Source organism: Pituophis catenifer, unplaced genomic scaffold (genome assembly GCF_029215685.1).
Source record: "Pituophis catenifer annectens isolate HBS135680 unplaced genomic scaffold, rPitCat1.0.hap2 SCAF_2, whole genome shotgun sequence".
Lineage (NCBI taxonomy): Eukaryota > Metazoa > Chordata > Lepidosauria > Squamata > Colubridae > Pituophis > Pituophis catenifer.
The window spans coordinates 48,990,609-49,007,495 of NW_027256882.1; the positions used below are offsets into that span (position 1 = coordinate 48,990,609).

The following is a 16,887-nucleotide window of genomic DNA, read 5'->3' on the forward strand; positions in this document are numbered from 1 at the left end:
CTGTTATTATTATGAGGAATGGGTTTTAAATTGAAACTGATTTTTCATTCTTGGACTTCATCTAATCTTCCTACTTACCTTTACTACCAGTTCACAATGGGATCGTGCACTCACATACGCAGAAGCTTCTGTGCATGTGCAGATCGCCGATAACGACATCCAGGGCGATGGGCGGAGCCTCCCACCGGTTTTACTACCGGTTCTTGCAAACCAATCCGAACCGGGGGCTACTGCTCCTAGCCCTGTAAGTAACAGCAATAATAAAATAACATAGGTGAGGTAGCCCTAGAGGGAAAGAGAATGAGATTTAGTCAGTAAACTTCATGAGAAAGCCAGAGATTTAATCTTTTGTCTTCTGGATTGACCAAAGCAACACATTGCCTTGCCTTCAGGTTCTCAAAAATGCCTTTTGCTCCCATTTTTCACAGATGCAGATTTATTTCTACAACCCCGATGACTTTGACAGCTTCGGGACAGCCATCCAAGAAAAAAGGATCATAGGAACCATGGCTGTGTTCTTTCAGGTAAGTTTATTTCGTGCTGCATGGTCTTTACTCCAAGTGGTAAAGTTCTCCCATCCCCCTTCCATGATTATTCTGGTTGTTATTGTTCGTTGAATTGTTCCCCGCCTTAATGAACGCATCTGTTTTCTCACTTACACCTGTCTAAATGAAGGATATTTCATATTGTCTGTGCCGCGATTTAAAATGTAAATAAGTGTTTTTAGAAACATAATGAAAACCTTTCCATGAATTATTCTGATTTTTATAGCTGCCTGACTGGTGCACAGATTGGAGAGCGCATTTATCATAAAAGTTGCCTTGCTATCAGAGCACATTGCTCAGGTTTGCAGAATATTAACAGGCCAGTTAAGCTGGAGGAAAACTTTAACTTTGGTTGCAACTTATTGATCAAAATGTCAGTGCTTCTCTTAACATCCTTCCACCATCACAACCCCACCACCCTGTAACAGCATCTGACTTCTAAATCCAGCAACTACATTTCTCAGGGAAACTGGTTTTTCCAATTCGCTGAATTTATGGAGCTCCTTTTTGTGATGGGTTTTTTTTTTTTTTTGTGACCAGGCTGAATGTTCGGTGAGCTCATTTACAGGTTCAGCACACCTGAGGACTTGTTGTATTTTCCAGGGGCCCTGCCTGTGATGGCTGACAGGCCAAGCCAAATTGAAGCGGTCTACGGCTCCTTTGTCTCATTATATTGGAGAAATGGTTTTCCTTTCCTGACTTAAAGGATAAATTGAGGGGAAAGTGATGGTTTGACTTTATTCCAGAAGGCTGCCACATATAAACGATACATCTTTCAGTGTGAACAAGGAAGCTCAAACTATTTGGTGTGAAATGTAGCTGTCTGTTTATATCTATATCTGTTTCTCTATCAATCTGCATTAATCTTCAGCACTAGCCTAAGGGCTATGATTGGAGAGTGCAGCAATAAAAATGTGCTAAGATACAGGGAAGAAAACATACAGCATGACAGAAACAGGGGAGTTTTTTCCCCCCGGTGAAAGATTATGGTTTTGGGGAAACTACTATGCGTACAAACATTCTGCTTTCAAATTTGAAACCTACGGTATTTTATACCTATTTGTTTATTTAAATTATCTACATCTTGCCTATCCTTCCACAAAGATCTAAACATCACACAGCAAAATATAGAAATATAAAGCAACAAATGGTAGCAAAGAAAACAAAACACAGTGGCTGTATATACACACATGTAAATCAATTAGCTAACGATGTAGCAGCTGCATTTGCATAACGTGGTCAACTACATTATTATCTCTGGATCGGATTTTGTGTGTGTGGTTTAATGCATTGTGTGAAACCCTTGGTTAATTTATAGTTCATTGTACTGCACAAACCCAGGAAAATGTCTATTTCAGGATCCTGGATATATGTGTTTTGTGAATGCAGCCATTAACAAAGTCAAAACAGCAATTTGATAAAAACAGCAAGAGTCTTGTACATGAAAATAGACTGTCCCCAAAAGAAACATTTTCACAACTTCTGGAAGATAGTTTCTGAAGTAAAGAAGATTGTTAGCAAGGAGGTAAGGTGGGCCTTCCTCCAATGAGAGTTCAAAAGCCTAAGAGCAGTTCCCCCAAAAAACTCAATTTGGGGGATAAATCAGAAACCTTCCAAAAATAATCACATTCATATAAGGAAATATATGGTTCTTGTTAAGGAATATGCAGAGTAACCCTTGAGTAGCAAGGGTGTGCATATGAAAATGGCTGAGAGTAGTTATGAATAATCACAGTCAACACACAGATACACTGAGTTGTGATATACTTTTACTTTTAGGAAAAAGTAAAGCAAAGTCCAATAAACAGTCCAGGTCATACACAGATAAAGCAGTAGATAGTCAAATGTCAGTCCAGGGATATTCCAATAACAAGGTCTTCTTACCATATGTCTGAGTCATTCACAGTTCTTCTGGTTTCGCAAACAGTAGCAAGAACAGCAAAAACAGCAGTGAGCAGTAGAGAGAGTAAGCCATGATTCTAGCTCCCTCTTAAGGACATTGGCTACAGAACTAGCCAATCAGGACACAGTATGATGCAATACAGCAATACAGTTTTAAAGCTATACAATACAGTTTTGATACAAACATATATTGATGGTTTATATATTGCCAACCCAACCAGGTAGGTAACAGTCATTTCCTAACAGTTCTTATCCTGACCACTGGACTTTTTTTTCTTTGTCTGTGTAATCAAAACCTTCAAGTACAGGTAATCCTCAATTTACAACTACAATTCTTTTTATTTATGAAATGTATATGCCACCCATCTAAAGGTTGAGTGACTCTGGGTAGCTATTCGGGACCAGAATTTCTGTTAAATGAGTGAGTCATGCCTGATTTTACGACCTCTTTTGCCAGGATTGTTAAGCAAATCATTGCAATAAAGTGAATCAACGTCATCATTAAGTGAACTGGGTTTCCTCCATTGACTTTGCTTGTTGGTAGCCGGTTGGGATGGTCACAAGTGGTGATCTCATCTGACCCTAGGATGTGCAAACATGTGCCAGTTGCACAAATATGTGCAAAGCTTCCAAATTTGGATCACATGACTGGGGGGTGGGGTGGGGGAATGCTGTGAGGATTGGTTGTAAGTCACTTTTTTTTCCCAATACCATTGTAACTTTGAATGGTTGCTAAATGAAAAGTTGTAAGTCTAGGGCTACCTATATATTTATCTTATCCCCATATTGCAATTCTATCCAAATTAAGACACAGCTACCCCTGGCAGTGTACAAAAAAAAAAAAAAAAAAAACCCTTCAATCCTTCAGTAACAGCAAAAGAGCTAGTAAACATCCACTTTTGCCTACGGTGATTTTCTGAACCTTTCTGCTTGCCTTTGCTATAGAGATTCCAGTGATGAAAAGATTCCAAAGTATTTAGCTGTATTTGTCTGAATAAAATAATAATGGTGTTACAGATTATTATCGCTAGAGCTCATTATTTTAGGATTCAGTAACATTGTACATACTGTATAATTGTCTAGAAAAGTGGACCTGACCTTTGTCAGAGTCTGATTTTAATGTGGTTTTTGTTTGTTTGTTTGTTTCTTTGGATCAGCTGCATTAAAAAATAAATCACTTGGTGTGAAACTCTGGGTTTTAACTGGAAAGAAAATCTCTGACTGAATTAATGGTTATAAAAAAAATATTCATCCACAGTATAGATTGTGTATAACATTTCAAATATTGCCCCAAAAATTTTGCTCCCAGGAAAAGCCAGCATGGCTAATATGAAGGTATTGTGAGAGTGCCAATCCCAATCTCTGAAGGACGAAAGATTTTGCACCTGTCCTGTACCTTGCTGCACATAGAATGTATGTGTCTGTTAAAACATTAACATACATCAGTGATAGTGAACATTTTTGGCTCAAAAATGTGTCAGAAATTCAGAATAGGCCAACTTGTGGCACAAAAACACATACTACAAAAGAGAGACAATTCATAGCAAAGTCAGTTTGGTCTAGTGGTTAAGGCACAAGCTAGAAAGCTGAGAGTCTTGAGTTCAAATCCTGTTTTAGCCATAAAAGCCAGTGGCTTTGGACCAGTCATTCTCTCTCAGCCCAATCTACCTCACAGGATTGCTGTTGTGGGGAGAATAAGAGGAAGGTGCTGATGTGTTTACCACCTTGAGTTATTTGTAAAAACAATAAAAGCAGGATGCAAATAAACCAATAAATAGAGTCGCTTTTGATGGGCAGCATATAAATTTAATAAAAGCATAAAAACTTGCATAATTGTAAATATATTTCCATTTGACTTTATCTGAGGGAAAAAAAAAAGTCTATCCAAGGCAGCTCTGGGTTATACAAGGCCTGGAAACTTTGGAGAATGCTCTTGTGTGGCCTTGCAACCTCCAAAAAGAGCAGGAAAACACACTCCATTCTTGAGTGCTTTTTAGAGGCTCCAGAGGCCATGCGAGACCAGGGCTTTCTCATGAGACTTCCAGAAGGTCCGGAGACCACATGAGAATACGCCACATTCACATTCTCATTCTTTAGACATAATTAACAAAAATGACATGTGTCATAGGTTCGCTATCACCAACGTACATCAACAAAACTTTATGATAGTTGAATGGCAGGAGAAAAACACATGTGCCCCATAGAGTAGAAACACTATCATTGTTTTAAAATTCCGGTACCCGTGAGAATTTATATTTTTTTCTGAAACAATTTAAACTGCATTAGTTTTCCGTTTGGTAATCTGTATTTTAGACGATGCTAGCCAGGAGGTTTTTTTTCCAGAAACAAATCAAAATGCAAGCAAATCATTTCGTGGTTTTTCTTCCTTTGTCTTGAGGTGTAGATTTTATTTCCTGCTTTTGCATATAGCTCAGTTATTTTACGTTTGTTCTTCCCTACCTTTGTATAGGAGAGAAATTGTTTAAAGCACCAAACTAGAGTAACAAGATGCAAGAATTATCCCTCATCTTCCTGCCTGCTTTATGCATTCATACAATTTAGCTGCATCTTGTATTTTGCCTTCATGTGGAGTTATCACAAAGTTATCACTTATTGAGAGTGGAAGTAAAACACACAGTATCACTATAAGAAGCAAACTGACCCCACTAATTATTGGATAATGGGGCGAGAATGAGCTTTGAATGCTCGTCGTATTTGTCAACACTGTATCGGGATAATTATGGTATAATTGGGCATCATATCTGAAACTTTCAACTTATAATATAAGAAGGATAGTACATTCAAAGAAATGAGAAATTATAATCACCGTTGTTCGAGTATGTGTACCATACTTACCTATAGCTATACTTAGCTATACTTATAATACAGCCCAATAAAAATAACATGTCCCTGCGCTTTGCCGTTTGTTGAACTGCACACTTCTGTCTTAACAGTTTTCCTGACAAATTATTTGACTAAATAATAATAATAATAATAATAATAATAATTATTATTATTATTATTATTATTATTATTATTATTATTATTATTATTATTATTTTATTTCTATACCGCCCTTCTCCCGAAGGACTCATTCAGCCAATTTAAAAACACAAGACACAACAATGATTAAAAATTAAAATAATTAAATAGATTTGGCCGATTTAAAACCCCAAAAATTTAAAATACCCCAATTTAAAATTATTATGTTGATAGCACGGCCTGGCGGAACAACAGGGTCTTCAATGCGCAGCGAAACACCCGAAGGTCGGAGATCTTACGTATTTCCAGGGGCAGTTCATTCCACAGGGCTGGGGCTCTCACAGAGAAGGCCCTCCCCCTGGGTGTTGCCAGCCGACATAACTTGGCTGATGGCACCCTGAGGAGACCCTCTCTGTGGGAGCGGACTGGTCGGTGGGAGGCTATTGGTGGCAGAAGACGGTCTCAAAGGTACCCAGATCCTATGCCATGGAGTGCTTTAAAGGTGGTAACCAACACCTTGAATCGCACCCGGAAGACCACTGGGAGCCAGTGCAGCTCGCGCAGGAGGGGTGTCACGCGGGCACAACGAGTTACGCCCATAACCACCCGCGCGGCCGCATTCTGGACCAGTTGGAGCCTCCGAGTGCTCTTCAAGGGGAGCCCCATGTAGAGAGCATTACAATAGTCCAGCTGGGAGGTGACAAGGGCATGAGTGACCGTGCGCAAGGCGTCCCGGTCCAGAAAGGGCTGCAACTGGCGGATCAGGTGAACCTGATAAAAGGCCCCCCTGGCCACTGCCGTCATATGCTCTTCTAAAGACAGCCGTGCGTCCAGGAGGACACCCAGATTGCGAGCCCTCTCTGTGGGGGGGCAAAGATTCACCCCCAATAGTCAGCGATGGCACCTGCTGACTATATCGGGACGCCGGCAGCCACAGCCACTCGGTCTTGGTCGGGTTGAGTCTGAGCCTGTTCCTCCCCATCCAGACCCGCACGGCCTCCAGGCAGCGAGACATCACATCAAGGGCATCGTTGGGGTGGTCTGGGGTGGAGATGTACAGCTGAGTATCATCAGCGTACAGATGACACTTCACCCCAAAACCACGGATGATCTCACCCAGCGGCTTCACATAAATGTTGAACAGAAGGGGCGAGAGGACCGACCCTTGTGGCACTCCCCATGCGAGACGCCTCGAGGTCGACCTCTGCCCCCCTGCCAACACGAACTGCGAGCGATCGGAGAGGAAGGAGGAGAACCACCGCAGAACGGTGCCCCCTATTCCTAACCCTCTCAACCGCCGCAGCATGATACCATGGTCGATGGTATCAAAAGCCACTGAGAGATCTAATAGGACTAGGACAGAGGAACAACCCCTGTTCCGAGCCCTCCAGAGATCATCCACCAACGCGACCAATGCCGTTTCTGTGCTGTGCCCCTGCCTGAAGCCCGACTGGCACCGGTCTAGATAGATAGCTTCATCCAGGTGCCCGGGCAGTTGTCGTGCCACCACACTCTCAACAACCTTCGCCACAAAACGAAGGTTGGAGACCGGACGGTAGTTAGCTAATTCAGCCGGGTCCAGGGAAGGCTTCTTGAGGAGGGGCCTCACCATCGCCTCTTTCAAGGCAGCGGGAAAGGCACCCTCACTCAGAGAAGCAGTTATAATCCCCTGGAGCCAGCCTCGTGTAACCTCCGGGAGGCCAGGACCAACCAGGAGGGACACGGGTCCAATAAACATGTGGCGGCACTAATCCTACCCAGAACCCTGTCCACATCCTCGGGAGCCACAGGATCAAACTGCTCCCAGATAATATTCTCAAGACCTGCCCCTGTCTCCTCCCCTGGACTCATCCAATCGGAGTCCAAGCCATCCCGAATCCGAGCGACTTTATCATGCAGGAATTGTACAAAATCCTCAGCGCGGCCCTGCAAGGGATCTTCCCGCACTCCCCCCCGAAGAAGGGAGTGGGTCACCCTAAATGGGGCGGCTGGGAGGTTCTCTGCAGATGCGATAAGAGCAGAGAAATGGTTAGATTTCGCCGCTTTTATTGCCACTAGGTAGGTCTTGATATAAGACCTCACCTGTGTCCGGTCGGAATCGTATTGACTAGTCCTCCAAATGCTCTCTAGGCATCTTTTCTGATGCTTCATCTCTCTCAGCTCCTCAGAGAACCAAGGAGCCAATTGAGATCGGCATCGGGTCAGAGGCCGCAAAGGCACGACGCGGTCCAAAGCTCCGGCGGCCGCACTCTTCCAGGCGGCCACCAGCTCTTCAGTTGAGTCGTGTGCCAGAGTCTCAGGAAACGGCCCAAGCTCCGTCAGGAACCTTTCGGGATCCATCAGAAAAGACAAACCTTTGACTTCAAGGGCACAAATGATGTGGAAGCTCCTTTTTAAAAATATATATATACTTGGAACCCAGTACCCATTTCATGAACATTGTTGGGGTTCCAAGTAACACCCCCAACGAAAGAAAACTCTGAGGCTTGAGTTTCCTCAAAGTTATATTTTATTACAGATGTCATATTGCCACGTCTGGGAAAACCCAAATCTGAAAATTCCCAGGTTTTCTCCACACAAAGGAAAGTTCAAGTCCCTGCCCAACACCCACAAGTCCATCACATGGTCCAATCAAAGCACTGTCCCAACTGGAGATGCCTCCCATGCCACTCCAGGTGCAGGGCAAATTGTCCTTGACTTCTTGAGAAAGGAATGTTATTATGACTATATATCACCCATGCTCCACACAATCCCCCCTCCAGTTTCCCACAGTAGTAAACATGACAGGTTTGCGGATCGGGCGAACTGGTAGCGGCGGTGGCAGGAGACTCTACCCGCCCGCCAAGACGTCTCTGCCCATGTGCAGAAACTTCTACGCATGTGCAGACACGTCGCGTTTGAGCGTGTGCATGCCCACAAGCAAACCAATAGCGACGGGATTTGAAACCCACTACTGTGAAGGCCTAATAAAAAAGATGGCTTCCAGGCCTGACAAACATGCTGTCTTGCCTTTTCAAATAGAAGAATCACCAAAAAAAAAAAAAATCCCTAGTGAAAGCTTTAAAAAGGCTCGATGCTGGTAAAACAAATAAAAATCCCCAAACAAGGAGAAAAATGGAAAATCTCATAGCAACCCCATGGTCCCACTCACTTTGCAGTATCATTCATACATTTTTCCCCACCCAACTCCAAACTTTTAGATGTGGTTCTCAGCTTACCAGAAGGGAGTTCACATTTGATCTTCTATCTGACAGCTAAGATATATATTAGACAGAGAGACAATTAATTACCTCCCACTCAGTGAGAAAGTGCACTATTCTGACTACCTGCTCCAAAAAGAATCTTTTTTGAGGGTGAGAGGTACGATTCCATGCATCATTCTTTCTGTCTTATTTTATCTCTAAAAGAAAGTAAAAAGTAAAACCATGGTATAATTAAAGCAACAGATATCGAGCGTTTCAAATATCACAAGGCTTTTGACAGCCATTTTGAATCCCAAAATACATTTCTGGGAGTTTGTGTAGGTATTCCTATGTTCCGGTTGGTTTCCCTTGTAGAGGTTTTCTGTCTTGTGAATTGTATGGTGTACCAATCAAAAAGTAGAACTGTCAGATCTGGAAGCCATCTTTTACAGTTGGGCCTTCAGGCCTGCCATATTTTCTACTGTGGAAATTGGGAGGGGGGATTGTATAGAGTGTGGGTGATATATAGTCAAAATAACGTTCTTTTCTCAGAGAGTCAAGGCCAAGGTGCCCTGCAGCTGCATGAGGTGACTAGGAGGTATCTTCAGTTTTGGATGGTGCCTGATTGGATCATGTGATGGACATGTGGGTGTAGGGGAAGGGACTTGGATTTTCTTTTGGGTGGGGAAAACCTGGAAGCTTTCAGATTCAGGTTTTCCCAGATGTGCCAATATGACATCTTCAATAAAATGGAACTTTGAGGAAATTCAAGCCTCAGAGTCTTCTTTGTTGGGGGTGTTACTTGGAACGCTGACAAGAACTGGATCTTAGGAAGATCTAATAAAATAAAAATTTTCTCCCTAAACTATTTTAGGTTGACCGTTCCTTCTTAATCTTATTTTACAGTGGCATGGCAAAAAAGTCTTAATGTTGCTGAGGTTCCTCTGTGATGTCTGCCTGAAAAATTGTAAACTAAAAAATCTTAGTGTTTTCCTGAGAGTCTTTCTGACTTCTTTTGACCAACAGATTTTTAAAAATCAGTGTTATTTCCATTGATAAAACCATTCTCAGTACTCACTTCTGTATATATACATGCTGTATGTGTGTGCATAAATTAAACATCCTTAATTTGTTAAAAGGCCAAGGACAAATTACTTTCTGCACATCTTGCCACATAAAGTTAGTACAGGTAATCCTCAATTTATGACCATAATCGAACACATAATTATGGCTGTGCAAGTCATTAAGCAAATCAGAATTGGGTGTGATTGCACCCAATTCTGCAACCTTTTTTGCAGTGGTCTATAAGTGAATCCGTTGTCCACAATCTGTGTTTTTTTTGGGCAGAAATCAGAAGTAAAGACATAGTACATCATAAATCACAGTCACATGAGTACAGATGCTGCAAACAGCTGTAAATGTGGCCAATTGCTGAACACCCAAAATGCAATCACATGATTATGAAGGGGTGGCCATCAGAACTTCAAAACTGGGTCATAAGTAGCTCTAGGGAATCTCTTCTAACCAGATGTGAGTTGAGGACTCCCTGTAATGTATTTGGGTGCTTCATATATTTATTAGCACTGATTAGAGGGACAGGTAGGGTATTGTCCTAAAACCACAGAGATACAGTTTCAAGACTGGCTTCATCATGAAAGTTCATTGAATGATATTGGGCCATGCATTATCTTTCAGTCCTACCTACCTCTCATTAGTGGCTTTTGGAATACAAGTATAGCAACAATACAATATATACCATCTTAAAAATATGGAGGAAGGGCAGGATATAAATGTGCTGCAGTAATCCACAGATCAAATTTCCTTAACCAGGTACTTTTTGGCCATGACCCATCTGGAAAGCACCAAATACCCTCTCTCCGATCTCCTTCTTTACTGAAGAAGCCAGCAAAGGAAGGATAAATGATAGTGATGTTCTAGTAGTCCTTTTTCCAAGAAATTGAATGTTTGAGAAGATAGGGAGATCTACCTTCCTATGTTTTTTTTGTTTAACTACCATTTCTCCTTCAGTTTGATTTCAATGAAACCCTCACAGTTTGGACTGTGTTTATTTAGTTAGGAGAAGTGACTATCCTTGCCTTTCTTCCTCAGCTCGCCAGTGGGCTACAGCTTCCCTTGCTTCCTAAAGATTAATTCAATCCAGTGAGAAGACATTGTGAATTCCTCCCGTAGATATTTCTGGTATCTCATGTTATTGCTAGGGCTGTGTAAAGAAATGTAGAGCTGATATTGGGGGACATGTAAGAGAGCCATTAAGGCTTCTTTCAAGCTTTCAAGACTGATGTCAACCCTTTGAAGCAAGCCAGGTCAAGAAACTGGCAAAGGAAAGATTCTAGAAATGTTTCTTATTGTAATAAGGGAAAGTGAAGAAATCTTGAAGCCCTGTCCAAGTTTCTCTGAAAGATCATACAAGAAATGAAGCTTCCAAGGAAGGAATCGGTGGTTTCTTTTCTAGGGAGAACTGCTATGTCAACATTGATGAGGTGCAGTTCAAAGGCACCAACAGAATGGCCAAGTATCCATTGACTTGGAAAGGCAGGAGTTAAAAGCCTTTAAACCCAAGTGGAGGGGCCTATGGGAGACTTTTAATCTGGAAACTGTGGTGGACTGATCTTTTGTGTGCATCTGACTGGCTTCATTCTTGCTTGCAAGAAAGAAATTAATCTTGCCCAGCTGTGTCTATGAGCCTTTTGCCAAGTAAGCCTTTTCTTGAATAAGGAGATGAATGTCTGGAGAGGCAAGATTTACAGCCATGCTGATGTGAAACTGACAGATCTATTCCCAAAACATAAGAGGTCATCAGGTAGGAGAAATCTGTTATAATCACTTAGCTGGTAATAAGCTGCATTGAATGCAGTGTGAACTTGCTGTGATTCACTTATGAGTACAGTAACAAAATTATTTGCATTTGTTACTGTAATAAACCCAATTGTTCTATAGAGTAGATTGGGGAAATGGAAGCTGAGGGAAGAGTGACTTGCCTAAATCCACCTAATGTGTTTTTACCTGAGATGAGATTTAAGCTCACTCCCTAGCTGATGTGTTTTATTACTCGTGGTCTATCTCCTTTAATAACATCCATACATTCTTTTTTTACATTTAGATTCTAAATTAAGTGAGTTACAGTATACTGCGTAATTATTAGTGTCACTTTTAATAATGAAAACCCTCTTTTTTATTACCCTTATTTAATAATTCAGCTTTAGTCATATAAAAGTTTTCTTGCCGAGTTCATTAGATTTCAAGGACTATTGCCAAGAGCCAATACACTGGGCCACATTGAGTAAATTAAAAGTCACTCTAGTTTTCTTTATTTTTTATATACTGTAGTAATGAAGGTCATGATGCACGTGGATTTTGTGGAATTGGGGCTTTTAATACAGTTGATAGCACCTATAGGGCATAAATTAGATTTTATTGATAAAGATGTAGGCTAAAAACTGAGATGGGTATAATGAGTGTTCAGGTGCTTATATATCCATCCCTCTGTTCGCTCTCACAGTAAGCTAAGTTATGCAAAACAGAGAACATGAGCAGAAAATACTGGTCTCTGCCATCTTTAATCAACTGAGGCTTTCACATAATACTTTTAATGAGACATAAATAAGTAAACAAGATTACAAACTGTTGCCTTGTCATTTTGCACTTAAGATAATTCAACTAAGCTTTTAAAACTTATTTTCAGAATTGAATATTAAGTTAACAACAGATCAATAATCAGATAAACAGACACAATAGATAAACAGTTCCTTTTCTATAAAATGTTTTATAGAGTTCTTGGTGGTCTCAGAGCTTGGTTGTTTGGTTTCATTGGTTGCAGATGTTTCATTATCCAACTAGGTAACATCTTCAGTGCCCTAGATGGGTAATGAAATGTATCGAGGCAAACGACTAAGCTCAGAGAGCATCAAGAACTATTCTCTTCAATGAGGAAGTTTATTGCCCATATAAAGAAATGTAAAGTCTATTTGATTGAAGCTCAAAAAGCAGCAGAAGCAACTGGAAGTAGTTTTTATGTAAAAATCATGATTTGAAAGAGTTTGCCAAACTGCCCGACCCAAGAGAAGTTTGTTGGGGACTCATTAAAAAATTGGAAAGAGATAGCAAATTGAGACAGAATCCTCCTATACTCTTAACCTGGCTCCTTAAAACTCAGCTACGATCTGTAGCATCTGCTTTATTTTGGCTCAGATTTATTTCACTTGATTACTGACCTCAACACTGCCCTTCACTTTTGCCTTTTAATGAAATCTCATTAGAGATCTGCAAGTTTAGGAAAGATGGATGGATGAAAGAAATAGAGAAAGTCAGCTTGGGGTGCTATTATTATTTTTTTTGCGACTGTGGTTAAGAGAATAAGGTAGCAAATAAGAAAAGACTTTCGGTTATGTCCATAGAGAAACTTCCTGTCAGGCACAAAGAATCAGGACCACATGTTAAGTTCCAGTTAAGATGATTTATTGCTCATGCCTACACCAAGATTCTAATCAACTAACAGTCAGAACTAAATCAGCACTAGGTAAGAGTTAATGGAATTCAAGAAGGGTTGGACTTGTACCGCTTGTGGGAGCATAACAACTCCAGGCTGATTCCTCTCTTGACTCCACCCTCAGGCTTTGCCTTTCCTTCTCCTACATTCCAGAGTTGCAGATACAGAGTCAGTGAATAAATAAGGAGGGTTCACATACTATGTTAAGTTAGAGCTTTCATGAATTCTGTTATGTGGACCAGGGTCTTTTCAGCTCAAGAGCCTTCAGCTCAGCTTCAACCTGTTCTACTTTTTTGATCATAGTGATGGCCTACTATTCTGTCTGGATCACACCTACCAAGGCTTCTGATTGGTAGATTCCCAGGCTTCTTTATCCTTCCCACACATGCCAGACCATTGAAGGCATGCCATGTTCCTGGTTAAAAAATGGTCACCATGTTACTGTTCCATCAGCAAAGTTTAAGGACAATAAGAAAAGGAAAGTTTTACCTTAGAAAGTTTCTGTCACTTGGGCTATAAGAGAAACTGGCATGACTGTTGTCAATTTCACCTAATTACCACCACCACCACCCCAATCCTAGGGTGCAGTGCAGGGCCTAAAAGATAGCAGATAGTATAGGCCTTATACCAAAGAAAATCAAGACAGACCTACCTTGAGTTTCTTTCTCACATCTTCTCCTTTCCCAGGACCCAGTAGTCATTTACTCTAATGGTTTTTACATTCCTTCATCAAGGTTATCTTGTACACATCAGAGGGGAGCAACATTCCTACCATAAGATAGCCAGTTCAAGTAGCCAGTTGAACTGGAAGCATTTGTCTGCGATAAAATGAAGTGCAACAGACAAACCAGACCATGTCATATGAACCAAGTTAGAAAACTGTATTTTTGATGCATAGCAAGGAAAAATGGAAGGAGACTGCCTTCCCAGAGGTGGTGTCATTTCATGTCATGAGAATAATGTCATGTATTTCTGTATTCCTGCTCTCAAAAAAACACACTCAGGCTCATATTCTACTCTACTCACGGAAACTAAGTGCATGACTTTGGTCTCCTACCCATGGTCCTTTTCCAATGCTACCTCAGAGGAATTCTGTTGTAGGAATAAAAATAAAGAAGATTCTCAGACAAAGCAGCTTTTATGGACATTTCAGCTGTATATCATTTCTGTCAGTTAAACTGTTATTTTTTTTTCCAAATACTTCTTAATTATGATAGCATTTGTTGTTAATTAATAGGCTAACAATATACATTACTAAGTTTTTAAATAGCATTGGGGGTCTGTTAACATTGTCCTCTGTTTCCTTGACCCCTTTTTTCTCCATGATGTAGCCATGTTCTTTTATTTTATTTTCAAATGTTTTTTATTGTTTATTGCAAAGATATCCTCTTTTTTTTTTTTTTTTTTACTTTCCCAGTGCTGGGAAGTAAAGCTAGCAGTAGAATATTTATAGAATCTATTGATGTTCATATTTGGAATGCAGTGATTTATTACCCTCTGAATTAAATCAGCTTTGCTTTTAATAGAAATGACTTTTGTGTTCGTTCAGCAAAAGATATTCAATTGGGTAGCCAACAGTTTATGAGTACATTTTATTACAAGACTTTCACAGATAATACTTGGATAGCTGATAGGTACAAATTACGAGTCAGTCACAGCAGTCATATTACCTTCAATCCTGGTGAGATTTGGGAGATGATTGATAACTGGAGTGCTGATCATAATGATTAGAATAAAAGAAATTAGTTAGGCATTCCCTAACAATGGCAGGCCATTAGGTTTTTGTGTTTTATACCTTACCTTAAACTGTATTTCTGGTCGGTTTAAGAATTCGGGGTTTGGTAAAAGAAATTTGCTTTTACTGTATGGTTTAAAAAAAAAACATTTATATTCTTCTCACATTTGGGAAAGTCCAAAAGAGATGAATATGTCACAGTAAGATTTGAGTAGAGAAAAATCAAAAGCTTAAGTGAACAGTAGGGATTATCCTTGCTTGTGATTTTTCTGAAAAGCACATATGTTGGAAGTGGATCCATGCTGGATGATGATCAAGCAGTAGAGACTCTTCTAATATCGACTTCTTACTCTTGATCCCTTTTTGATCTGGGATTCTGAAAAAGTAGGAAGACCTCTGCCTTAAATTATATTCTTTTGTTTTGACCCCTATAAACATTGTTGCTTAGTCAACCCAGTGAAAAGGCAAGTTTTCCAAACTAATTGGGTTATTAATAGGATATTTTTTATTCTTGCGCTAAACTTATGTCCGTTCCTGGAAACTTGGCATGGGGAACACTACAAATTACACATCTATGACATTTACATACATGATTCTGATTCTGATATGATTTATTTTTAGATGATTTTTCATACTTTCTCGTTGCCAGGAATAAAGGAGTCAACTATTAAAAGGCAACGAGTAAGAGCAGACAATGCAGACAAGGAAAATACATAAGATGGGAATTATAATATACAACCAATGAGGTCTTTCATTCCATTCCTACACACACACACACACACATATACACTTACACATGGAGTATTTAGTTGGCATCCATGGATATTGAAACACCCACACAATGAGTTTGGTTAATTCATGGAGCTATGCTTATTTTCCTCCTTAAAGCTTTTTCTTCTGCTTTTCTTCAGCCATTGACTTCTGCTGACCCAAAGGAGGCCTATTGCATTTTGGTTCCATAAAACACGTACTCCTTAGAGAATGAATTCATTCTTAGCCCAGTAGTGGCCAATACCCTGAACTCATTCCAATTCTTTGTTTGTAGGCATTAACAAGATTCTCTTCTTGTTGTTTTATCTGCAACCATGAAAAATTAAAACTAATTCTGTTTTCCACATGCGTAATTCAGATATTTCAAGTTAATTACTACGGTAGTTATAAAATACATCCAGTTTATATTAATCAAAGTTTGGTTTGCTAGTTAGAAATTGTCTTTTTTTTTTTAATTTGATTTATATGCTGCCCTTCTCCGGAGACTCAGGGCGGCTTACAATGGATTAAGCAATAGCCTTCATACTTTTGTATATTTATACAAAGTCAGCTTATTGCCCCCACAAACTGGGTCCTCATTTTACCTACCTTAGAAAGGATGGTAGGCTGAGTCAAGCTTGAGCCTGGTGAGATTCGAACTTACAGTAATTGCAGACAGCTGGTGTTAATCACAATGCTTTTAATCTGCTGTGCCACCAGGCCAATGTAACAATTATGGATGAAAGTCCTCAACTTTTACAGCCAATGTAACAATTATGGATGAAAGTCCTCAACTTGAAAGCAATCACTTAGTGGCCATTGAAAATTATGATGGACCCCACCCCACACACACACACAAAAAGGTCCACACAACCCAGATTCAAAATTCCAACTGCCATCTTCCCCTCCCCCATCAGTCACGTGATCACATTTTGGGCTCTCAGCAACCCATATTTATGAGTTAGCGATGTCTCGTGGTCATGTGACAGTGATCCATTACTTTTTTAAATAAATAAATAAATAAATAAATAAATAAATAAATAAATAAATAATTTTATTGTCATTGTACGTGTATACACAGTATAACCATACAACAAAATTCACTTAACACCCAAAGACCAGGTCCAACACACATAACAATCCCCAAACACACTCCCATCCACCACAAATTCCCCACCCCTAAACCACCCAAACATCCACACAACAGACCAAGTAATACTGTCCAACAGCTCACTGATGGTGGCCCTTTAGTTCATTGTTGAGTGCAATTATAGCTCTGGGATA

At 40.2% G+C, this 16,887-nt stretch overlaps 1 protein-coding gene across 2 annotated transcripts in view; it reads left to right on the forward strand.

The window, feature by feature from the left end:
• The window catches only part of PTPRG (protein tyrosine phosphatase receptor type G), a 759,142-nt gene that overhangs the window by 530,345 nt on the left and 211,910 nt on the right, over positions 1-16,887 (forward strand). For both annotated transcript variants that reach the window (XM_070936839.1, XM_070936840.1), the window contains exon 5: positions 429-524. In XM_070936839.1, the coding sequence (XP_070792940.1) occupies positions 429-524 (96 nt within the window). The remainder of the gene's footprint in view (positions 1-428; positions 525-16,887) is intronic.